Below are 26,692 nucleotides of genomic sequence, written 5' to 3' on the forward strand. Positions count from 1 at the left end.
AATGTTAGTTTTCTCATTCTTCTCTTGGCTTTCTTTATCGCTTCATCCAATACCACTGAGAAACTTGGGGGTCGAAACGTTAATAAAATCATTTTTTGGTGAAATTGTGGCTTTTTTCCCATTGAAAATAGTTAGTCTATAATATGTTTACTATTAGGACGGTCAAAGACATGTTTCGTATATACTATAATGGAAACTTAGTATTCCTTCCTTATCGTTTTTATTTTCAAAGGTATTTTCGACAGATAGGTAACAAGCACACACATGCGGTGTACAAATAAGATTTCCTAGATAAACACGAATTGCATTACAACGTATCTATTTGGTTCCTTTTGTGCAATCCTCATTTTCTCCCCCACGAGTCAATACGTGACCTGCAAATCAATAGCTTACCACCTGACAGGCAGAGGCCAATTTCAGTTTTCAATTTCAGGTGCGAATTGAGGCTTTGTTCCACAAAATATAGTTTCAATTTTAAATTATTTATCTTATTTTAAACAATGGGTACATACAAATCTCACATGGACACATTACAAGAAATAAGAATATTCCGGAATGAAATTATTATAACAAACAACAAAATCGTCATGATTTAAGTATGAAGATTTAAGAATGAAATAGCATAAATGCAGATAATATAGTTAATTCTGTGCTCTACATTGAATGATGATAATATTTCACTTCTTCTTTTTATTCTTGCGCAATAAGCTTGACAGTGTGTAGGTGTTTCAGTTACTGTTGCTTCTTCTATCTATATTACGTATTACTATAAGCCTTAGGAGGAAATATCTTTATTCACGCAAGATAGGCTCCTAATAAGGAACCTTGCTCTGATTGACCAGACTTAACAGTTATAGGTCCATTCCAGTCCGTCGAAACACCCCGTCATGAGCACCTTGGTCCACGATATTTGAAGTAGTCTTCTTAAATCTATTCTTCTATTGATTTTACTTTTATTGATCATGTCTCTGCACTATACAATAATATCGGTAGAAGATAGTATCAGTTAATCACGCAAAGTCTAAGATTCAAAAGTAACTCTGACCGAATAAGGTGTTTCTTAAATACAGAAAAAGCTCTTTTAATTTTCTCATTACAATTCCACTTGTCTAATAAACTGAATAAAAATATTTTAAGTGTTTGCTCGTGTCGAAAAGAAAAGAAAGGAAAATTTCGATGACAGAGGAAATTCTAGATATGGTGGAAGAAAGAATAAATTTAAAAAATAGAGAATACAAAGAAGTAAATAAACGAGTGAAATAGAAAATAAGAGAAACTAAAAATAAATAGATAATTAAAAATTTCGAAGAAGCAGAAACTAGTGCTAGCAAAACGTGACTCTGATCAACTTCAACTTTCAAAGAAATAAAAAAAATTAAAGAAAATGTAACTACTTACTCGAAAATAACAAAAGACAATAACATCATAAACTCTGGCAAACATAATATACTACATATATCTTTTTTGTGACGATGCTTTGATATGAGATACTACTAATGAAAATACAGATTTAATTATCTCACCAATATTTGAATCAGAAATGGAATATTCTTGGTGATGTTACAATATCTCCTATCTGCTTTTTCGTGAGTTTTTTAGGAGAGACGAAAAACCTTTTCGTCTCCTCCGTCGAGGGTCACCTCCTGTTTTCATAAATATGTAAGTTTTGACTTATTATATAGTAGATACATAGTAGAATTTACTACAAAACAAGTCGAAAAACATCTTATAAAAACAGGAGGTGGCCCTAAAAAAACTTTTTCGTCCCTCCTAAAAAACTCACGAAAAAGCAGATAGGAGGTATTGTCACATCACCAGTCACCGATGATATGCGATCGCAGGTTTTACAGATAATTTAGGACTCCATAACGTAATTGCAGAAATAGTTAAACTCTTCGATATCAAGTAATATACGCAAACTCTTTCATAACATGTACAACAGTGGAAAAATACAACAGTGGAAATCAGATTGGCTGAAGTTAACTTTCAAAGAAATTCCAAAGAAGCACAACGCCAGTTGCTGCGAAGATCATCGCCCAATCAGCTTATTGAGCCACGTACTCAAAGTATTCCTAAAAGTAATTCATAAGCGAATTTATAACAAATGTGAAGAGAGAACAGGAGACACTTAGTTTTGTTTCAAAAACGGTTTAAAAACACGAGGGGCACTTTTTCTCATGCAGTTATTGATGCAAAAATGTTATGACCAGACGAAGGATGTCTTTATTTGTTTTATTTATTACCAAAATGCTATTGCCAATGTGAGACTTGATGTGGTACTACAGGTGTTAAGGGAGATTGGTCTTGATGGAAAATATATGAGGATGATCTACCAGCTGTACTGAAATCAAAAAGCAGAATTGAGGATTTCCAACAGTCTATATACACAACAAGTAGATATAAGTAAGAGCGTGAGACATGGCCGCCTCCTCTCCTCTCCCCTCTCCCCACTGTTTAATATTTTGCAGAATAGATCTTTCAACTTGCACATAAGACTGAAAAAGGTATCAAAATAAATGAAATTCCCATAAATAATTTACGATATTCCGATTACACAGCTACCATAACAGACAATATAGAAGAATTACAAGAGATAGTAAATAATATTAATAATATCACAAAAACGAAATTACTGATATTCAGCAGACAATCCCATATGCAAGCAAAGTTGAAAATAGACAACCAACTTATTAGTCCTGTCGCCAGTGGGGGTACAACGGCCTCCTTAATTCTGATGGACTTATCCAAGTTTTTTTATGCATTTTGACCCGTATAACACGAATTTTTTGGGTAACAGTCGATCCGGATGTCGATAAGATTGTTATAAACAAAGAACTTGAGGAATCACATAACAGCGATTTTTCGCAAAACAAAACATTTTTTTGTATTTTTTGGGTCATTCTAAGCAAAAAATACTTTTACAAGTTTTTTCGTAGGATGCATAGTTTTCGACATAAACGCGGTTGAGCTTTCAAAAAATCGAAAAATTGCAATTTTTGAACCCGAATAACTTTTGATTGAAAAATAAAATAGCAATTCTGCTTACCGCATTTGAAAGTTCAAGTCAAATTCTATCGGTTTTGATTTCTTTCATTGCTAAAAATTAATTTTTTTATTGTTAAACAAAGCTATAAACACATAGTGATTGAATGATGTTTTCAATGCATTTCTCATTTGAAATCCAACGAGTAGGCGAGCATACAGACAATTTCTACGTAGATTACGTACATTAAAACACATGCATTGGGCACGGGAAACACTATGTGTTTATGGCTTTGTTTAACAAATAAAAACTTAATTTTTAGCAATGCAAATAATCAAAACCGATAGAATTTGACTATAACTTTCAAATGCAGTAAGCAGAATTGCTATTTTATTTTTTAATCAAAAGTTATTCGGGTTCAAAAATTGCACTTTTTCGATTTTTTGAAAGTTCAACCGCGTTTATTTCGAAAACTATGCATCCTACGAAAAAACTTGTAAGATCATTTTTTTCTGAGAATCACCCAAAAAATACAAAAAAATGTTTTGTTTTGCGAAAAATCGCTGTTACGTAATTCCTCAAGTTCTTTGTTTATAACAATCTTATCCACATCCGGATCAACTGTTACCCAAAAAAATCGTGTTATACGGGTCAAAATACATAAAAAAACTTGGGTAAGTCCATCTGAATTAAGGAGGCCGTTGTACCCCTCCCCCCTGGCGACAGGACTATATGAGCAAAAGTTAAAAATCTATACATGTGCTGTGCTCGATTATCGAGAGTTGGCTATCAAATTAGCTATAGTAATTTTGTTGATGGCAAACGAGAGCTGTTAACAGAGGAGCTGTTAAACCTTGTTAAACCATTCTCTGAGGTTTCTAAGCCATTACGTTTTTCTTCGACCTGGCCCCCTTCTTCCGTCTACCTTCTTCTTCTTTACGTGCCATCCCCGCGACGGATGTTGGCAATCATAATGGCTATTCTATCAACTTTTTTTGGTACGCTGGATCCAGGTTTAGTTGGTATATAGCCAGTTTTATAAATTATATTAAAAATATGAAGGAGAGGTCTTTTACCTGAACTTTCGAAGAGCTTTAATATTTCAGTCGGTATTTCATCTGGTCCCGTTGCTTTTCTGGTTTTTGCTAATCATGCTACTTGTTCAATTTCGTCCATAGTTATGACAGGTCATGTAACTACTTCGATAATTTCAAGCTCGGGCCTTTCATCTAAAAATACTTGTACCAAATTCAATAACTACCTTTGTCAGCGCGAAACTCTTTTGGTTCTCCCTTTCGTGTCCTAAAAGGCTATATATTGCCAATATAATTAACCAAATAACTCCAATCCAAGCTTTACGTTCATTGCAGTCACCACAGCCACCAATCCAGCGCAAAACTAAACACAACCAGGTTGAAGGGGGCACATTAATTGCTTTCGTGTAGGCATTGAAAACAATTTTCAGTATTATATGTACAAAGTAAATAAAGCATTCTCAGATTCGATCAAAAAAGAATTTATAACCTCCAACATTCTAAAGTGTTTGTGATTTGCTATATCCCGAATCAAATGTTTAGGAAGTATCCATTACTCTGTTTATTAGAAGTTCAGTCAGGTATGTATGCTTACAACACGATACCATATATGGCGAGTCCGCTCATGTTTATTTTCTTCTTTTTCTCTTTCTCGTTCTAACCAAGTCGTTCGAATCGCTGTTTGTGAATGGTCTTCTTGATGAACGTGAATTGAAAATTAGACGCATTGTTTGCCAAATACGGAAACATTCTCTTTTAGTCTCAGACTCGGAATTGAAACAATCCTCAATCCTTATTTATTATTCAGAGAGTTGGCTGACTGGCAGGCTGGCGACGGATATTATTGCGGGAACGAAGCGTTTTATAAACTTTTTGAGGTTAAGTTAGACAGTGTTGGTTTTCCTCTCGATGAGGAAACGAACCTCTCGTTTTGGGAAATAAAAGTTTGAGGTTAGAATTTTTAAAAAGTTCATTTAAATAAAAAATTTGATTTTGTTTGTAGATGCATATTTATAGAAGTATATACATATTTATAGAAGTCTACTTATAATTTTTAACTTATTGCTACAATAATTTTTAGACTATAATCATTTAATAAATAATTCATTGTTCTTCTGTTTATTCCATCTTTTATTAGCTAAAGTTTCTATTTTTTCTTACTTCATTGACTCCGTTAATTATTGAATTTTGCTATATGCAAAACCCTTCTTTTTTGAAGTTATCGGTCGTTTCCTATAAATTATTCTAGTTCTTCCAGTGTGTCTCTTCCGCTTCCTCTTTGCCTCTATTCTTGTGCGGAGTCGGCTTCTCTAATTACATTTCTCCATTCTCCATCAGTTACTATCAATATTAATCTCCTTTATCGACATGCCCTGCATAAGCGTCTCCTCCATGCCTTTGGTCTTCCTTCATTACCTACTCTTTCTAGAAACCCGCAGATCAGCAATTGTTCGTATTGGGTATCTAATTATCCCCTCGACGTTGAACATGACCCAACCATCTTAACCTACGCTCTCTCATTTTGGCCTCAAATGGTGCCACGCCTAGACTTTCCCTAATACCTATACTTATTCTTAATTTTATCATTTTTTATTACACCACTCATTCAACTAGGCATTCTCATTTCCGCCACATGCACTCGTTGTTCATATTTCTTTTGAACTGACCAATATTCAGTTCCGTACATCATAGCTGAGCTTATGACTGTTTTAAAGAATTTTCCCTTCAGATCCATTGGAATTTTTCATAATAATTTCACTATTCAAAGATACCATTACATTTGTAGTATCTCCATCTTTAAATGAACATTTCAAATACTCTGTCTTTGTCCTCCTTTTAGGGGAACAAAAACGGGAGACTTAAAAGTTTTAAACATTTTTCCTCAAGAGCTTAAGATATTTCGGTTCTTCACGTATCCGTCTATCAATTGAAGACCTTGGGACCAGAAGGGTATACATGCCATCAAACAATACTTTGGAGAAAACATCATTTTAAACTTATTTTCAAATCCTGAAATCCAATTTCTACATTTTTCTCGGAAGTAAGGCCCATAATCGTTTGGAAATATGTTATTAAATACACAATAAAAGTAACACAAATGTTTATTTAAGGGTTTTTGAGTTTTTGAACATTTTTTGAAAAAATATGAGGCTTATCCCCTTTTGTATAAAAAATTATATTCTAAAAAGAGCATAAAATTCAGCAATAAAATAATTCAGCTGTCAATATTTTCAATAAATGAAAAGGGGTCCAAATGTTCAGTGTCTTCCAGTGGTTCATTATTCTCAGTATCTGGTAGAATCTGTTGGCAAGCACCAATTTCTGTCTACACTGTTTTGTGCAACGGCAAGGTGCACTTAATTTTTTTGGTTCTATTTCCTTCCCTTTTGTATTTATATATTCGTAACCTATATTTCTTTTAGTCTTGCGCTTAATTTCTTTATGTCGTTGGCTTTCCTTGTGTCTCTATCTAGAAGGCTCCTTCTTTTCTGGAGTGGTCAAGACACCTGGAGAAATCTATGGGGTATAAACCTATTCATTTTCCTAAAATAAAGTAAGTATTTTACTAAAAAGGGATAAGCCACAAAAACCTTTAGAACAATCCTAATATTTTTAGGTTCGAAAAATATAACATAAGGGGACAAGCCACACATTTAATAAACATAACGTTTCTAAGTTTATGTTTTAGGAAATTATTTTTGACATCTTCGCTTTCATTTAAAAACGGATCTTGGTCACTGTGTTCAGAATCAAATTCAGAAACGTCTATTTTCCATTTACATGCACGGTAATTTTCCGCCGCCATGTTGATTACTACTGTGGCTTGTCTCCTTCTGTTGCAATATAAAGTTATGGTGACATAACGGGACTTACTACAGCGGCGCCATCTATGAGAAATCAGCTGAACTTTTCTGTTTGTGACATTAATATGGCTTTAAAGTGTGCGATTTCTACTTTAACTCATTTTTGACGAAATTGTGGCTTGTCCCTTTCTGGTCCCCAAGGTCTTCAATTAGTCTCTCCCAAATTTTCATGGTGTAATCAAATCGTTTTATGACCCTGTAGTTTGTACATTTTTGTATGTCTCCCTTGTTTTTGTAAGCAGCTACTAATATACTGCTTCTCCATTCGTCTGATATTTGTCCAACTTCAATAATTCTATTAAATAAAGCTGTTAGTCAACTTGTTTTTGTCTCTCCTCCTAATGCTCTCCACACTTCCCCGACCCAGGAAAAGCATATGGTCAAAATGCTTCCTTTATTTTTTAAACTGAACCACTTTCTCGTTTGTTATTTTGATGGCCATTGCTATTAATGTCTCCCTTAACTTAACTGGTTTACTGTAAAATTCTTCATTTCACAACTGACAAAGTACTTTTCCCAAATGGCCAAACATTATGTTTGGCCATTTTAAATATATTTGTTTCGTCTCACTGGGTTGGCTGACTTTTGGAAATGGTAGAATTCGTGCTCTGTTATTAATAATTGTCAGTTAAATATCAATACACCTTTTCTCTTCAACAGTTTTAATATTTGATTATACATTTTATATTGCTTCCAATATTTTGTTTTGCGTATAATTTAGTACGATTATAAGATCAATATTTCCCCTCAAAGAATTAGTTAAATTTAATAAATGTAAACTACGGCAACTTAACTTTTACATGCGTCGTTATCAACAGAAAAAAATCATGAAATATCCCTCAAGAACACGTCAAGCATATCTTATGTAAGCGTACCTTAGATCCTATCATTTTTGAAAACGTTCCTTTCGTTCATTAACCATAGCAAGGTTAGAATGCTGCGTGTTTTCCATAACGTTTATTTATTAACCTGAAACCCTACATTTAGGCGGTTGTTTCCATGCCACTGCCTTAAAAATACCCAAAGGCACGGAATCTCGACACCCGGGAACGAACTAAGATCGATAAAGTAATAAATCGTCTGAAAAAAAGAATAAACGTTTCTTTTTAAAGCAAAAATGGAAAGTATGGGAAAAATGCGCAAGTGGTTCGTTGGAAATTACGATATTTTCTATCCCTTAATATTGATGCAGTGGCGTTACAAAGATATACAATTTATGATATTAATAATTAATATCACAAAATCATTTAATGGCACCTCATTAACGATATACTAATTTAATCGTTTAATTTTAATACAATAAATATCTTTCTTCTATCCTACTTCTTCCACAAACCTCAGGGATTTTTCAGATTGAGTAATAATAATTTCTACATTTTACATGCACTAACTAGCCTTCTTAAGCTATGCTCTCTCAATTTGGTACAAAGTAGTAGAATAATTAAAAATTAAAAATCTAAAAAATTATAATGAATGTGTACCTATATCTTGGCATAAAACCAAAAACAAAAGGAAGCTTCACAAAATACAAAAAAAGGTTCTTCACAGGCCCACATATTTTAGACGTTAGTGTCTTTAATGCAACTTGTCTGTGAATTTCACCTTATATTTTTGCCGAACAGAGGTGGTTTTTTAGGCATCTTTGAACACAAAAATATATTGCTAGTAATAACGCTTGAAATGTTATAGGTAAAATATTTACAAGGATCGTTGTCTAGTGTTGGAACCATTAACCGATATTATTTCTACTACATCATGCGTTTTCGACCGCTCAGGATTCTAACCTCGCAATATTGACATTCCAGGAAATGCCCTTATGATCCAGCTTTTAAAATCGTTAGATGTTTAGTCAGAAAACAATACTAAAAAAGAAGTTAATACAGTTCCTAATAGATAAAATAGAATGTGGATTAGTTGTATAAAATACTATACATTCTACTACATACAGCAAAATAAAGCGTACAGAAAAGTGCTTACCCGACGAACTAGAACAACTGTAGAGAACCTAAATAAGGAACATAAATATACAGGGTGAGGCAGATAAAGGGCCTATTAGAAATATCTCGAGAACTAAAGGTAAGAAAATCATGAAAATTGGAATATAGGGGTTTTGAGGTGTGAACTATTTAATGAAAATATTTTGGACTCTTTGCTACTTCCGGTTATACCGGTTCTTATTAATTTCGTAGCAACATTCCCACCCTGTAAGATTGTAGTAGTTTGACATAGTATTTATGTTCAAATGATTTTTAATATAGCCTACTATTGTTAGGAATTATTGGTATTGTTAAATTTTTCATTTTAGTATACAGGGTTGGTCGAAACTCGGAATGAGTATTTTCTGAGTTTTCTTAATTGGAGCACCCTGTATTTTAGTATTGTAATGAAATGTTATTTTATGGTACTTTTTAATTTCTTAAACATTCCCTATACCTAACTGCTTTAATTTGTGAGTTATTGGTGATTCAAGCAAAACATTAATTGCAACACAAAATATGTGACATTAGGTTGGCCGTGAAAATATTCAATCACAAATCATTTTTTTGGAAATAAATACATATTAATCTAGACTGATACTTAAAATTGACAATAATGGTTGAGATATCAAAATATCAACGAAGTTAAGGCTGTTGGTACGATTAACAATTAAGCACAAATTAAAGCAGTTAGGTATAGGGAATGCTTAAGAAGTAAAAAAGTACCATGAAATATCATTTCATTACAATACTAAAATATAGGGTGTGCCATTTAAGAAAACTCAGAAAATACTAATTCCGAGTTTCGACCCACCCTGTATACTAAAATTAAAAATTTAGCTATACTAATAATTGGTAACAATAGTAGACTATATTAAAAATCATTTGAACATAAATAGAGTTTATTATGTCAAACTACTACAATCCTACAGTGTGTGAATATTGCTACGAAATTAATAAAAAACGTAATTATTTTTTAACCTACCCTGTATAATGTTACAAAACCTTGTATTTTAAGAAAGAAGAAATCGAGGAAAATCCAAAAATGTAAAAATATACAGGGTGTCCTATTTAAAAAAACGAAGTTATAAGCAACTTCCAGTATAACCGGAAGTACCAAATAGATGAAAATATTTTCATTAAATAGATCACTCTTCAAAACCCCCTTATTCCAATTTTCATAATTCAGTTGCCTTTATTTCTCGAGATATTTCTAATAGGCCCTTTATCTGCCTCACCCTATATAGACTGCCTTAAAATACATTGAACATTTTGGCAGGCGACATTTTGCGCCTATACCATTGTTTATATAGGGATAGTTGGTCAGCCCAATAGGAAAATTTGTTTGATTCAAATTGAGACAGTCACCAGATGTCCCCACAAATTCTGTCAGGGTCGCAACGTCAAAATGCATAGACACCAAGTTGGATACGATCCTATTCATAAAACCCCAACTCGCATACATATTAAGAAAAATAAATATATATGGAAGAATATATTTAGAAATTGAATTAATGATGTCATGCTATTATATTATATATATATATATATATATATATATATATATATATATATAATGTATATATGTATATGTATATATATAATATATATATATATATATATATATATATATATATATATATATATATATATATATATATATATATATATATATATATATATATAATGTATAGTAGCATGACATCATTAATTCAATTTCTAAAAATATACTCTTCTATATATTTATTTTTCTTAATCTGTGTGCGAGTTGGGGTTTTACGAATAGGATCGTATCCAACTTGGTGTCTATGCATTTTGACGTTGCCACCCTGACAGAAATTGTGAGGACATCTGGTGACTGTCTCAATTTGAATCAAACATATTTACCTATTGGGCTGACCAACTATCTCCCTATATAAGCAATGCCTATCTATACCCTTAATATAATGATGCTATATGAGATAATGATGATTATTTCATTCATAGGAGATTCTGACCAATAGAAAGCTACAGAAATCTAAATTAAACTGATAATTTTTGATAATTTCCCGTCGTCAAGTATATTACGTCAGATGCCCTTCGTTGCTACGAAAAAATACATTCAGTGGCATTAATGACAATTAATGTTTTAAAAATTATAAAAGTGATGACTTTCCACCGTCAAATATTTATAACAACTGTGTGTTTAATTGTACTAATTTGTACTTACATAAATAAATTACAATAAAATTTTGGTTTTGAACAGTTTTATTCATGAAATAATCGCAACAAATTGCACTCGATCTCTAAAATTAATATAGAATTTTAGAGCTCTTGTGCAATTACTATTGATAATTTTTGCTCCGCTATTTCCACTACGTTTAGATTGAATCCCCAATTATAGAACGACTTTTGTACTTGACTAAATGCATAAAAATGGCAACACGATTGTAAAAAGGCACATCCCTCTATATTTCTAATACGTCCCAAAACATTTACGAAGCTGTCGTTAAATTTGATGGCCTATAAATGATGTAGTGCTACAATACATAAAAATAAGTTATTTTCTGGATCTGATACAGTTTTGAACTCCCTTTTTTTGCGGGTACAACTAAACATTACATCTAGAAAAGGGCGAATCTTTTGTAAATTTTTATATGCGTCTAAAATTTACTACGTACTTGTAATTTAGTAATATTAATGTGTACTATGGGCAATGGAACATTTGGGTATGTCTGAAACATTGATCAGACTGGTACATATAACACTAAATAACTCTACCTGTAAAATTGCTTGGCACGGTCAGATTTCAGTTAAATTTACGGTTGCAAAAGGCTTGAGACAGGGAGATCCTTTGTCCACAACAAAATTCAATTTTGTGTTAGAAGCTGTAATCAGAAAATTGGGCGTGAAGATAGAAGAAACAAGCATGAAAAATGAGCACCAGTGCATGGCATTTGTTGATGTTCTAACGATCTTAGCAAGACAGAATAAAAAAAGAAGAAGACTTTAGTGTGAGATCTGTGAGTGGCAAAAGCTATATTTTTAAAAGGTGGACAATTATGAACACCTCCCTTTAGTATTCGATGAAAATGGAAAAGACAAATGGGAGCCCGATGCCAGAATAGCAAAGGGAATAAAAAATTAGACAGTTTAAGAGCCATGAATTCAAAGTACGTTTTTAGACCAAGGAAACTACTAGTATATAAAGCAATAATTAGATCCACAGTAACATATTCCTGCGAGGCATGGACATTAAATAAGAAGGAAGAGGATACTGTGGAAAGATAGGAAAGAAAAATATTGAGGCGCGTATTCTGAGAAAGAAAGACAGAAGACGAGTGAGAGACAAGAACCAACAACGAATTAATGGCATTGTAAAAAGAACCTCCTGTCACCAGCTTCGTCAAGTCACAAAGAATCAGATGGTTTGGACATGTAGAAAGAATGGCAGCGAACAAAATGCCTAAACTAGTTATGACCAGAAAACTAATCGGTTACAAAAGAAGAGGTAGAGCCAGAACGAGGACAACGAGGTGGATAATAAAGTGGAAGAAGACCATAAACATGTGAAGGTGAGGTACTGTAAAAGAAAAGCACAAAACAGAAGTTAATGGAGAAATATTGTTCATCAGGTCTTTCAGAGTTAGGGGAGTGCAATTATAACGAAAACATGCATTGTTTCGGAAAAATTCAAACAAGCTTATATTTTTCTAAAACTTTTTTTTGTTAGTTTATATACATGCTAAAGTAAAAAGTTCTACTCGCAGATTTGACCGCTAATTGTTTATTAATTGTTTAAACAATAACAACTGTTTTGTAATAATAATTTTAAAAATATCGTTAAATTCATCATTTTACTGATCAAATATGTTTTTATTTTGTTTTTGATTATACTGAATCCGAATATGGCATTGCAATTTGAAAATTCTTATACAGAAGCTCTTATACAGTATATCTGCGTAGCTAGGAACCACATGGAAAACTTTTTTATTATCAATTTTACGAAAAAAGGTTATTCTGCATAAAATGCTCTGGATAATCAAAAATCTAAAATTCAACCATCAGATATCAACTTTTATCAATTTTATACGAGGTATGTCAAAAATATGAATTTCGTTAATGAGTAAAGTACCTTTATATTTCAGAATATCAAAAAATGCTATTATGAAAAGTTGTTTGAAATTAAAAACTATGTTTATATATACAATTACATCATTCTAATCGAACAAAAAATTTTCATTTTTTCTCAAATTACGGATACTCATCATCATTTTATTACAATTATGATAACTATTTTACGAAAAAAAGTTATTCTTCATAAAATGCTCTCCCTGGTCTAAAATCTAAGATACAACCATCAGATTTTAAACTTTTTTAATTTTATACGAGGTATGTAAAAAATATGAATTTTTCTTAAGAGTTAAATGCCTTTATAATTCACAATATTTTAATTAGAAGGATGTAATTGAACACTAAAACAAATTTTTTAATTCCAAACAACTTTTCTTAATAACAATTTTCGATATTGTGAAATTTAACGATACTTTAATCTTGAGTGAAATTCATATTTTTTGACATACCTCGTATAAAATTAATTAAATTTGATATTTGATGTTTGCATCTTAGATTATATACGATGCAGAGTATTTATAAAGAATAACTTTTTTCGTAAAACTGATAATAAAAAAGTTATCTATAGGTTCCAAGTTACGTAGACATACTGTATAAGAGCTAAAAAATAATTTTTTTGTTAAACATTTATTATTGTTGAAGTTTATTATTAAATGTATTTTAGGTAAGTTTTACAGAAAAAAGTTTTGATCACTTTATATAAACATTTTTTAGCTGGTAATTTTCGGTTTTTGTATTACATTTTTGTTATCTTTCTTAATTTTCTCAAAAAGAAATACTTAGTCTATTTCATTTCTAAAGTAAAATAATTAGTCATTTTAAATATTACATCCTAAGCTTTAAAAAAGCACTTATAAATCTGTAATAGATCTGTTCAAACTTGAGTAATACCGTCTTAAAATGGTGGTAATTCTATAAAACTACGAAGATTTCAAAAATTACATTTTTTAAGACGTCATATCATTTGAATTAAATTTTTGAGATTTTTTTGAATGAATCATCATTTAGTATGATGCTTAAAAGGTAAGTTATGCAAAACTGAGGGTTTTATAAGAAAAATTGTATTAGTTACACATTTTTAAATAATTTTTAAACAAAATTCATGTAAGGCTCACTTTCCGCCCCCACCGTACTTATGCCCATACATTTTATTTCTTTTTATTATAACCATAAGATAGCTTAATTATTCTTCTTTTAGGTTCAATTAGTAAAATTTCATTTGATCCATTAGTTAAAGAATTACATTAAAATAACTCAATCGTGCACTTCGCCGTACGCTAGTTTACAGTGCGCCAATGTTTGTGAGAAGGGTGACTTTAGCGTTATAAATAAAAAATTATAGAAGATACAGATTTAATTTTAGAAAATTCTTTATATAAGGTTTTTTTTGTAAAATTTTCTGAATTTTTCAATGGTCAAGTCAGTTTTGTTCTAAAATTTATATTTTCGGAGTTATTTAAAAAAACATCAAACTTCGTAGTTCATTTGTTTAATAAAAAATGAAGCACCCACTTCTCGAGTAGAACTTTTTGATATGTTGTTTATTAAACATTTCTTAATGAAATTACAAAAAGTTCTATCTTGTTTGATTTTTTCCGAAGTGAAAATCTATATGCACTCCCCTAAGTAGTTAAGAATTTTGTAGATAAGTTTAGTTTTGTTTAAAATAATTGTAATTAGTTAATCTGACGTTTATGTTTTATAAAAATGTCCTAGGTCGTAACGGCATGTTGTGCATATAAATCAATATATACCATAATCTCTCAAAGCTCTACGCTACTGCTTGCTCTAACGAAAAGATGGGTAAAGAGCAAAAGGAAGATAATTACATTTTGGCGGGACGAAAAGGGACGAAAGCCCAACAGAAAAAAATAATTACTCTTTGTGGGATTAGGTCCCAAGGATTTTCGAATTGAAGTCGGGAATTTTAATTGGTACACGCTGCCGGATGAAACAGAGTTTTTTATAATTGCGCGTTGAACGAAATTTTCCTTTTTAATTTTGGATTTGTTTTGACAAGTGTGCAAGAAGAAAGGTCATTTTGTTGACTCTGTAAAAAGAGTTCTTTGTGTCGAAGGAACAAGATTTTTGTTTAATTAAGACGGCGTGGAAACCAACAATTGGGGCAATAATCGAACGATTTTTTATGATAAGTTAATATTCCATTGGAAAGATGTTTAACGAATCGATTAACATAGAATAAATACAGGGTGGGCCGAAGAAAAGAGTCCACCTCGATATTTGGCAATAGTTACTAGGAAATGCCGAAACAGGTTATTTTTTTTTAAGTTGCAATTTTTTGATATATATTTCATGCTAATGAATAGGGGTCGTGTGGTAGCTCATTTGAAAGGGTGTTCAATTTTCTATTCGGTAATATAAACATTAATATCAATATTTATACAGGGTGGCTAAAAAAATTATTTTAGAATTAAATTAATTGAAGCAAAAAGAAGAATGTATGCAACTTATGTAACTAAAATACATTCTATTTCTGTCAGGAAATAGAAACAAATGTTTATTTGCCAAATGAAGATTGCTTTTCGCTTCAATTAAATGTTCAAACTGCCAAGAGGTAGGTGTGATGCTGTTTGTGATTTAATTTATGCGAAAAGATTTGTGAAATAGAAATGTTTTTCTCTTTTTTGACAGCAGTACAAAGTATTTTGAGTTTAATACATTACATACATTCTTCTTTTTTCGTCAATTAATTTGATTAAAAAATAATTTTTTTGATCATCCTGTATAAATAATGATATTAATGTTTATATTACTGAATAGAGAATTGAACACCCTTTCAAATGAGCTACAATACAACCCCTATTCCCATTTAGAAAAATCATCGATTACGTCATCACGCTCATATGAATGAGGTCACTAGTATAAAGTATATGCCAAAAAATTGCAATATAAAAATAAAAATCGACCTACTTTGGCATTTTCTTATATTCTGAATGAAGTTGGTTTCAAAATATGAAAACTACGTTTTGGTTGGCTCTATTTTTTTATATAAACTTTTCTGTCCCTTTATCATTATTGGATTCGATCTTGAGCACTCTTAAATTAAGTTGTGCTGGATATGCTTGATGTCGTCCGACCACTTTGTTGGAGGACGTCCCTGATTGTGATAAGCATCGTGTCTAGGTCTCCATTCAAACGTTTCTTGGTCCATCTTCCATCTTTGAATTTGGCAACATGTCTCGCACAGTTCCATTTCAGCGTTATAATTCTTTAAACTGCATCCGTAACACCAGTTTTTCTCCTAACTATTTTAGTTGAAGCTCTGTCTCTGAGGGATATATTCAACATTGACCTCTCTATTGCTCTTTGTGTCACTTTAGAACTGTGTTAGAACTGGGAGTACACACTGATCAGAGCACATTCTCTACCTACTCACAAGACCTTCCTCTTCAAGCAGATGGTAATATCTGATCCAAGGGCTACCCTCAGTTTTCCGTAAGTTGTCCATGTTAGTAATATTCCTCTGTTTAATTCTCTTCTTTGATTATCTCTTTCTACTTTCAGTTCGTGGCCCAGCTATTTATAGGAATACACTTGTTCAATTTGCGTGCCATTAGGTGAGATGTTTTTGGCCAGTACAGGGTTGGTCATGTATTGTGTTTTGTAAAAGTTAATATTAAGGCCAACTCGTGTACAAGAGCTCTAAAGATCTTGAAGTTCAGTCCCTTAGGTACTATAGATTTATTGAGCAAATGCTTGGGAGTCATTGTATCGATTGTTTTATTGATCGAAGGTAAATAGTGGCTGATCAAATAAAATAAAAGCAAAAATTCATGGTTCAAAATACGTACAAATGCGATGTTTATACATCGATGGATGAAAGTATAGTTGGTCCATTAACGTATTCAAAAGGTCTCTCCGTAACGGAAACCAACATTTAGCTGTTCAGCTCGATTGGATCGTCCCATTCCAGTTCATAACTGTAACACCTATTTTCCTGTAAGTACTGTGATAAAACCAATTCAAAAACCTCTTCAAGAAAGTATTGGTCTCAGTGACGGAACTAGCCATTTGCCTTTGGTAGCGAGCTTGCCTGGGGTGGGGAAGGCTTCCATTTAAACACCAATCAAGAGCCACAAAAAAGAGAAACTCAAACTACATAAAAGACATAAATAGTAATTTATTTAAGTTCCCTTAATTTTCCTAACTAGCGGCATTATTGGGTTGAATTTGTCTGTCTATGCCTGTCTGAAAGATTTTATGTCTGAAAATGAAATTAGTTTAAGAGTGGAGTTTGAAAATAGTTTCTAATAAAGCATCTGGAATCGAATAATTTAAGACAAGACAGTTTAATCAGACTCTAGCTCAAACAGTTGATTAAGATAACAGCTGTAAAATTAAATTATCAACAATCAAGATGCCTAAATCGTAGGTTACTTCTAAAACTGCTTAGACTTTTACGACTCTTTTGAGTCTCTATTAATAACAACTTATTCTTCTTCTTTAGGTGCCGTGTCAGTATTCAGACGTTGGCCGTCATCATGTTTACAATTTCTTGAAATCTCTCTCTATCGGCTGCTGCGCGAAATAATTCTTCTACTGTGCAGCCACACCATTGTCTAATATTATGCAGCCATGAAAGTTTCAGCCATGAAAGAATAACAACAGTAGTTTGTAAATATTCAAAAATTTCACTATCTAAAAGCTGCCAATCTCATACAGAAAAATATCAATATATCCAGATGAAAGTCTTTCTACTCGTAAAACAAATTTCCTATGCCAATTTTAATAAATAATATCTAAAATAATAAACGGCCAAAGGAAAATATAGTTTCAGTAAATAATTTAGATTTTTTTATTTCAGAATCGCATAATTAAAGGATTGCCAACTAGTGTTACGAATTCCACAACCACAAGGAAACCAAGATCGGGTAGGGCTGCTGCTCCGGATCCTGGAATAGCTCCAGAACCACCGGATAAAGGTAAGTAAAATAAATCACATCAAAGATTATTAAAATATCATTTACTAGGCGAGATCCCTTGAAAAAAGTTCAATGGCGGGATTCAATGAGTCAAATTAGTCACTCTGATGGACGATGACATATCGTTATTATTTCTATATCAAAATTTCAAATAATATCACGAAAATGTATACATTATAGAATTTATGTAAAACAAAGGCAAGGGATCTAATAATAAAAAAATTGAAGCAGTTAAACAACAAAATTTTGAAAAATAATGTCATTAGTACGGACATGTCCAGAAAATGTAAAATACAAGACTCCCGCGAACACTTGAACTCCAAATTCATAAAAATAGGGATTTGTCTGTAACAAGCACTTACAACATTTGTAGTATAGTATGTAGGTAAGTATATAGGAAACATAATTGAGATCTAACAAGGCACACCACTTATAAAAAATTGAAAACAGTTCTCTTAACGATTATTTCCTATAATTTAGTACTTATAGTGCTGTCACACGAGGAAGAGATAGATAGTCTATTATGTCTCAGCATTGATTATCGTCCACATTATTTATAATTTGTGGTGTACTTTATTACTTTTCCTTACAAGTAATCTCCGTCACTGTCTACTGTCTAAGACCTAAGAAAATAGCGAAAAAAGAAAAATCAGCGTGAGTCAGCGAATCGGGACGGACGTAACCAGTCATCTGCACAAACTGCTTTATGAGACTTAATTTCAGAGTTGATTATCACGACGCGACCATTTACCCATTACCTACTCATTGGAGCTGTTAAAATCGAGCCAACGTTTTATTTCAACGTCGATTGTTTAAAAGAAAGATGCTATCTCTGGTTTCGTGCTGAACGATAAGCCGTAGGTCGTTAATGCGAGGAAGTATGTTTAGTCGACGTTTATTATTGTTAAAAATTAGTACGAAAATGAGCATAATTTAGCGAACAATACGGTAGCAGAGTACGGTCCAAGTTAAAACAGTGTTGGCTTAAGTTGTTTCTCTAGCAAAACACAAATGAATGACCTGCAACTATATCCATAATTGTACATCTACAAACATTGGTCGCTAATCTATTTCATATTTCGTACATTTGTCTTGACTGTAAATCCATAATTTCCAAGGTCAGCGAGATTTATTAATGTAACTTGTAGAAAATGGAAGACAGTTAATATTTCATTCTGTTCCCATCCTCTTACGTACGTTTCGCCTTATTGAGATCTTCAGAGAGGCCTTCGGCCTGCTCTGAATTAAAACGAAAACCAGCTGTCTTAGTAAGCAAAATACAAAATTTTATTTCAATTATTCTAATTGTATAAAAGTAGTAACCTTTGCTCTGGGGCTTTTTCGTGTTCCTCGTATTACGAGAGATGTCGCTGTTTTGCGTCTCAAAAGGTGGATTCATTGCATTGTGATGTTTTCCCTTAAATAGGCAGGGTTTGTTGATTTTTTTTAGAGTTGTGACTGCATAGCTTCACTGAGGATGCATAGATGCTGAAATAGCTATATGGAGATGGTGGTCCAACTCTGAATCAAATGAAAACAAAAGCTGCCTTTATCTTTTTCATCTTTACTCAGATTTGAGTACCTGAAACTGTCTTTCGGTCCTTTTCCTAGACGAAAAGAAGGTAAATCGTGGCCTAAGTGTCCTTTATTTGCTTTATTTTATATTCGTCGTCTCTTGTGCTTATATATTGTAAAAGCCGGAGATACGGGATGCAGCCAGAAAGCAGTTTCTTAACGAGAAGTCTTGGATTTAAATTATTGTTTATTATTTTTATTTCAATTATTCTAATTGTATAAAAGTAGTAACCTTTGCATCTGGGGCTTTTTCGTCTTCCTCGTATTACGAGAGATGTCGCTGTTTTGCGTCTCAAAAGGATTCATTGAATCGAGTTGCATCGAGTTGTGACTGCATAGCTCCACTGAGGATGCATAGTTGCTGAAATAGCTATATGAAGATGGTGGTCCATCTCTGAATCAAATAAAAACAAAAACTGCCTTTATCTTTTACAAAATAAATTGCTTTTAGAAGCTGCAACGACATATATTTAACACAATGAGAAATCTTAGATCCTAAAATCTAAAACTTGTATCGTTGGAATTAACTTTCTAGTGACAGCCTTGGTTCCAACGACAGAAGTTTTAGATTTTCGGGTCTAACACTTCTCATTGTGTTAACTATATGTCATTACAGCATCTAAAAGTAAATTATTTTGTACAAACTTGCTGTAGATAACGCATTTCGAGCTTTTCGGCGAATAAACAATTATTTTGTTATTAACAAAATAAGAACATATTTTGAGTAATCGCGGCTAGTCGCATTCGATTCAGCGACCAAAAATACACCAGAGAAGACCTTAACACTATCAATTTATTAACAGGGCTTCTAATAATTCCTGAAAAACACCTAATTTTACCATAATTTGTTAATAACAATTAAACGCACCACATTTGGGCTTCCATTGGATTCAGCGACCCAAAAAACCTATAATACCACCATCAAATTGCGGCGAACTAAAAGTGTCCACGGGACACCCTATGTTGTGACTAGACTATAAAGCGAAATGGATTAACTAAACAGTAATAGTCTGGGCTGATTATCGGAGAATAGGCCATTTTTGGGAAAAGTTATTTGCCAGCAATTTTATTGCTGGAATCGAATCTTATGATGGTATATATTAATAATATATGTATGCAAAGTCCGCAGATAGTGTGCTACTTTTTTTATAAACAAAATGGCGCCCGAAAATCGTGTTTTTTTTCAATTTTTGCTCTATAACTCCAAAGATATTCATTTTACACCAAAAACACCCAAATAAAAATTCACCGCAATTAAATTATGCATAGAGACGTGTTTTTCCCGATTCACTTCGACGAAAACTTTCCCCGGAAAAAACGGGTTTTTCCAACAAAATCTTTAATTTTCAACTAAAATTTTAGATAAGTAATTGTTAATCAATAATTAAATAACTTGGTAATGTAAAAGCCCTTTTTGTATAGATTATAATTCCAGAAGCCGATGGAAATTGAATGAACCGTTTAGCAACAATCAATTGTTAATTAAAACAAAAATGAATAACCATTTTCAATTTCGTTGCAAAACGAAAATACAGCCGAACCATATTCCAGTCCAATCAGAGAGTGCTGCAAGCACCTCTACCGGTTTCGAAACTTATTAGTCTCTCATCAGGAGGCACATATGCTGCTCTCCCTGATCCAACCAAAACAAACCCCAGCGTGCAGTCCCGAATTGCAACGAACGAAATGGCATAGATGCCCTAGCGGCAACTGCTAGCAAAAGACTAAGTTTTCACTCTAATGGCATATAACATATCCCACCAGAATGAAAACAATGGGAACCTTCTCTGGTTACACCTCCGAGGCTTCTACAATTTGCAAGCCATACGGATGCTGAGACTAAGGAAGATGAGGGAATTCTACAATTTACAATTCACGTCACATCTGCTCAGCGCGGTAAAGTTCCAACGAGACTGGTTCCCTTCATACTCCACACAGAGTAAATGTAAATCAAAAATGAATAACCATTTTCAATTTCGTTGCAAAACGAAAATACAGCCGAACCATATTCCAGTCCAATCAGAGAGTGCTGCAAGCACCTCTACCGGTTTCGAAACTTATTAGTCTCTCATCAGGAGGCACATATGCTGCTCTCCCTGATCCAACCAAAACAAACCCCAGCGTGCAGTCCCGAATTGCAACGAACGAAATGGCATAGATGCCCTAGCGGCAACTGCTAGCAAAAGACTAAGTTTTCACTCTAATGGCATATAACATATCCCACCAGAATGAAAACAATGGGAACCTTCTCTGGTTACACCTCCGAGGCTTCTACAATTTGCAAGCCATACGGATGCTGAGACTAAGGAAGATGAGGGAATTCTACAATTTACAATTCACGTCACATCTGCTCAGCGCGGTAAAGTTCCAACGAGACTGGTTCCCTTCATACTCCACACAGAGTAAATGTAAATCAAAAATGAATAACCATTTTCAATTTCGTTGCAAAACGAAAATACAGCCGAACCATATTCCAGTCCAATCAGAGAGTGCTGCAAGCACCTCTACCGGTTTCGAAACTTATTAGTCTCTCATCAGGAGGCACATATGCTGCTCTCCCTGATCCAACCAAAACAAACCCCAGCGTGCAGTCCCGAATTGCAACGAACGAAATGGCATAGATGCCCTAGCGGCAACTGCTAGCAAAAGACTAAGTTTTCACTCTAATGGCATATAACATATCCCACCAGAATGAAAACAATGGGAACCTTCTCTGGTTACACCTCCGAGGCTTCTACAATTTGCAAGCCATACGGATGCTGAGACTAAGGAAGATGAGGGAATTCTACAATTTACAATTCACGTCACATCTGCTCAGCGCGGTAAAGTTCCAACGAGACTGGTTCCCTTCATACTCCACACAGAGTAAATGTAAATCAAAAATGAATAACCATTTTCAATTTCGTTGCAAAACGAAAATACAGCCGAACCATATTCCAGTCCAATCAGAGAGTGCTGCAAGCACCTCTACCGGTTTCGAAACTTATTAGTCTCTCATCAGGAGGCACATATGCTGCTCTCCCTGATCCAACCAAAACAAACCCCAGCGTGCAGTCCCGAATTGCAACGAACGAAATGGCATAGATGCCCTAGCGGCAACTGCTAGCAAAAGACTAAGTTTTCACTCTAATGGCATATAACATATCCCACCAGAATGAAAACAATGGGAACCTTCTCTGGTTACACCTCCGAGGCTTCTACAATTTGCAAGCCATACGGATGCTGAGACTAAGGAAGATGAGGGAATTCTACAATTTACAATTCACGTCACATCTGCTCAGCGCGGTAAAGTTCCAACGAGACTGGTTCCCTTCATACTCCACACAGAGTAAATGTAAATCAAAAATGAATAACCATTTTCAATTTCGTTGCAAAACGAAAATACAGCCGAACCATATTCCAGTCCAATCAGAGAGTGCTGCAAGCACCTCTACCGGTTTCGAAACTTATTAGTCTCTCATCAGGAGGCACATATGCTGCTCTCCCTGATCCAACCAAAACAAACCCCAGCGTGCAGTCCCGAATTGCAACGAACGAAATGGCATAGATGCCCTAGCGGCAACTGCTAGCAAAAGACTAAGTTTTCACTCTAATGGCATATAACATATCCCACCAGAATGAAAACAATGGGAACCTTCTCTGGTTACACCTCCGAGGCTTCTACAATTTGCAAGCCATACGGATGCTGAGACTAAGGAAGATGAGGGAATTCTACAATTTACAATTCACGTCACATCTGCTCAGCGCGGTAAAGTTCCAACGAGACTGGTTCCCTTCATACTCCACACAGAGTAAATGTAAATCAAAAATGAATAACCATTTTCAATTTCGTTGCAAAACGAAAATACAGCCGAACCATATTCCAGTCCAATCAGAGAGTGCTGCAAGCACCTCTACCGGTTTCGAAACTTATTAGTCTCTCATCAGGAGGCACATATGCTGCTCTCCCTGATCCAACCAAAACAAACCCCAGCGTGCAGTCCCGAATTGCAACGAAATTCGGGACTGCACGCTGGGGTTTGTTTTGGTTGGATCAGGGAGAGCAGCATATGTGCCTCCTGATGAGAGACTAATAAGTTTCGAAACCGGTAGAGGTGCTTGCAGCACTCTCTGATTGGACTGGAATATGGTTCGGCTGTATTTTCGTTTTGCAACGAAATTGAAAATGGTTATTCATTTTTGATTTACATTTACTCTGTGTGGAGTATGAAGGGAACCAGTCTCGTTGGAACTTTACCGCGCTGAGCAGATGTGACGTGAATTGTAAATTGTAGAATTCCCTCATCTTCCTTAGTCTCAGCATCCGTATGGCTTGCAAATTGTAGAAGCCTCGGAGGTGTAACCAGAGAAGGTTCCCATTGTTTTCATTCTGGTGGGATATGTTATATGCCATTAGAGTGAAAACTTAGTCTTTTGCTAGCAGTTGCCGCTAGGGCATCTATGCCATTTCGTTCGTTGCAATTCGGGACTGCACGCTGGGGTTTGTTTTGGTTGGATCAGGGAGAGCAGCATATGTGCCTCCTGATGAGAGACTAATAAGTTTCGAAACCGGTAGAGGTGCTTGCAGCACTCTCTGATTGGACTGGAATATGGTTCGGCTGTATTTTCGTTTTGCAACGAAATTGAAAATGGTTATTCATTTTTGATTTACATTTACTCTGTGTGGAGTATGAAGGGAACCAGTCTCGTTGGAACTTTACCGCGCTGAGCAGATGTGACGTGAATTGTAAATTGTAGAATTCCCTCATCTTCCTTAGTCTCAGCATCCGTATGGCTTGCAAATTGTAGAAGCCTCGGAGGTGTAACCAGAGAAGGTTCCCATTGTTTTCATTCTGGTGGGATATGTTATATGCCATTAGAGTGAAAACTTAGTCTTTTGCTAGCAGTTGCCGCTAGGGCATCTATGCCATTTCGTTCGTTGCAATTCGGGACTGCACGCTGGGGTTTGTTTTGGTTGGATCAGGGAGAGCAGCATATGTGCCTCCTGATGAGAGACTAATAAGTTTCGAAACCGGTAGAGGTGCTTGCAGCACTCTCTGATTGGACTGGAATATGGTTCGGCTGTATTTTCGTTTTGCAACGAAATTGAAAATGGTTATTCATTTTTGATTTACATTTACTCTGTGTGGAGTATGAAGGGAACCAGTCTCGTTGGAACTTTACCGCGCTGAGCAGATGTGACGTGAATTGTAAATTGTAGAATTCCCTCATCTTCCTTAGTCTCAGCATCCGTATGGCTTGCAAATTGTAGAAGCCTCGGAGGTGTAACCAGAGAAGGTTCCCATTGTTTTCATTCTGGTGGGATATGTTATATGCCATTAGAGTGAAAACTTAGTCTTTTGCTAGCAGTTGCCGCTAGGGCATCTATGCCATTTCGTTCGTTGCAATTCGGGACTGCACGCTGGGGTTTGTTTTGGTTGGATCAGGGAGAGCAGCATATGTGCCTCCTGATGAGAGACTAATAAGTTTCGAAACCGGTAGAGGTGCTTGCAGCACTCTCTGATTGGACTGGAATATGGTTCGGCTGTATTTTCGTTTTGCAACGAAATTGAAAATGGTTATTCATTTTTGATTTACATTTACTCTGTGTGGAGTATGAAGGGAACCAGTCTCGTTGGAACTTTACCGCGCTGAGCAGATGTGACGTGAATTGTAAATTGTAGAATTCCCTCATCTTCCTTAGTCTCAGCATCCGTATGGCTTGCAAATTGTAGAAGCCTCGGAGGTGTAACCAGAGAAGGTTCCCATTGTTTTCATTCTGGTGGGATATGTTATATGCCATTAGAGTGAAAACTTAGTCTTTTGCTAGCAGTTGCCGCTAGGGCATCTATGCCATTTCGTTCGTTGCAATTCGGGACTGCACGCTGGGGTTTGTTTTGGTTGGATCAGGGAGAGCAGCATATGTGCCTCCTGATGAGAGACTAATAAGTTTCGAAACCGGTAGAGGTGCTTGCAGCACTCTCTGATTGGACTGGAATATGGTTCGGCTGTATTTTCGTTTTGCAACGAAATTGAAAATGGTTATTCATTTTTGATTTACATTTACTCTGTGTGGAGTATGAAGGGAACCAGTCTCGTTGGAACTTTACCGCGCTGAGCAGATGTGACGTGAATTGTAAATTGTAGAATTCCCTCATCTTCCTTAGTCTCAGCATCCGTATGGCTTGCAAATTGTAGAAGCCTCGGAGGTGTAACCAGAGAAGGTTCCCATTGTTTTCATTCTGGTGGGATATGTTATATGCCATTAGAGTGAAAACTTAGTCTTTTGCTAGCAGTTGCCGCTAGGGCATCTATGCCATTTCGTTCGTTGCAATTCGGGACTGCACGCTGGGGTTTGTTTTGGTTGGATCAGGGAGAGCAGCATATGTGCCTCCTGATGAGAGACTAATAAGTTTCGAAACCGGTAGAGGTGCTTGCAGCACTCTCTGATTGGACTGGAATATGGTTCGGCTGTATTTTCGTTTTGCAACGAAATTGAAAATGGTTATTCATTTTTGATTTACATTTACTCTGTGTGGAGTATGAAGGGAACCAGTCTCGTTGGAACTTTACCGCGCTGAGCAGATGTGACGTGAATTGTAAATTGTAGAATTCCCTCATCTTCCTTAGTCTCAGCATCCGTATGGCTTGCAAATTGTAGAAGCCTCGGAGGTGTAACCAGAGAAGGTTCCCATTGTTTTCATTCTGGTGGGATATGTTATATGCCATTAGAGTGAAAACTTAGTCTTTTGCTAGCAGTTGCCGCTAGGGCATCTATGCCATTTCGTTCGTTGCAATTCGGGACTGCACGCTGGGGTTTGTTTTGGTTGGATCAGGGAGAGCAGCATATGTGCCTCCTGATGAGAGACTAATAAGTTTCGAAACCGGTAGAGGTGCTTGCAGCACTCTCTGATTGGACTGGAATATGGTTCGGCTGTATTTTCGTTTTGCAACGAAATTGAAAATGGTTATTCATTTTTGATTTACATTTACTCTGTGTGGAGTATGAAGGGAACCAGTCTCGTTGGAACTTTACCGCGCTGAGCAGATGTGACGTGAATTGTAAATTGTAGAATTCCCTCATCTTCCTTAGTCTCAGCATCCGTATGGCTTGCAAATTGTAGAAGCCTCGGAGGTGTAACCAGAGAAGGTTCCCATTGTTTTCATTCTGGTGGGATATGTTATATGCCATTAGAGTGAAAACTTAGTCTTTTGCTAGCAGTTG

At 34.7% G+C, this 26,692-nt stretch overlaps 1 protein-coding gene across 1 annotated transcript in view; it reads left to right on the forward strand.

Annotated features, from left to right (window-relative positions):
* Window positions 1-26,692, forward strand: part of LOC114337621 (probable JmjC domain-containing histone demethylation protein 2C) — a 1,249,253-nt gene that overhangs the window by 823,969 nt on the left and 398,592 nt on the right. The window contains exon 7 of the mRNA XM_050650161.1: window positions 17,796-17,913. Within this exon, the coding sequence (XP_050506118.1) occupies window positions 17,796-17,913 (118 nt within the window). The remainder of the gene's footprint in view (window positions 1-17,795; window positions 17,914-26,692) is intronic.

The sequence above is a fragment of the Diabrotica virgifera genome, chromosome 5 (assembly GCF_917563875.1).
Source record: "Diabrotica virgifera virgifera chromosome 5, PGI_DIABVI_V3a".
Taxonomy (NCBI): Eukaryota; Metazoa; Arthropoda; class Insecta; order Coleoptera; family Chrysomelidae; genus Diabrotica; species Diabrotica virgifera.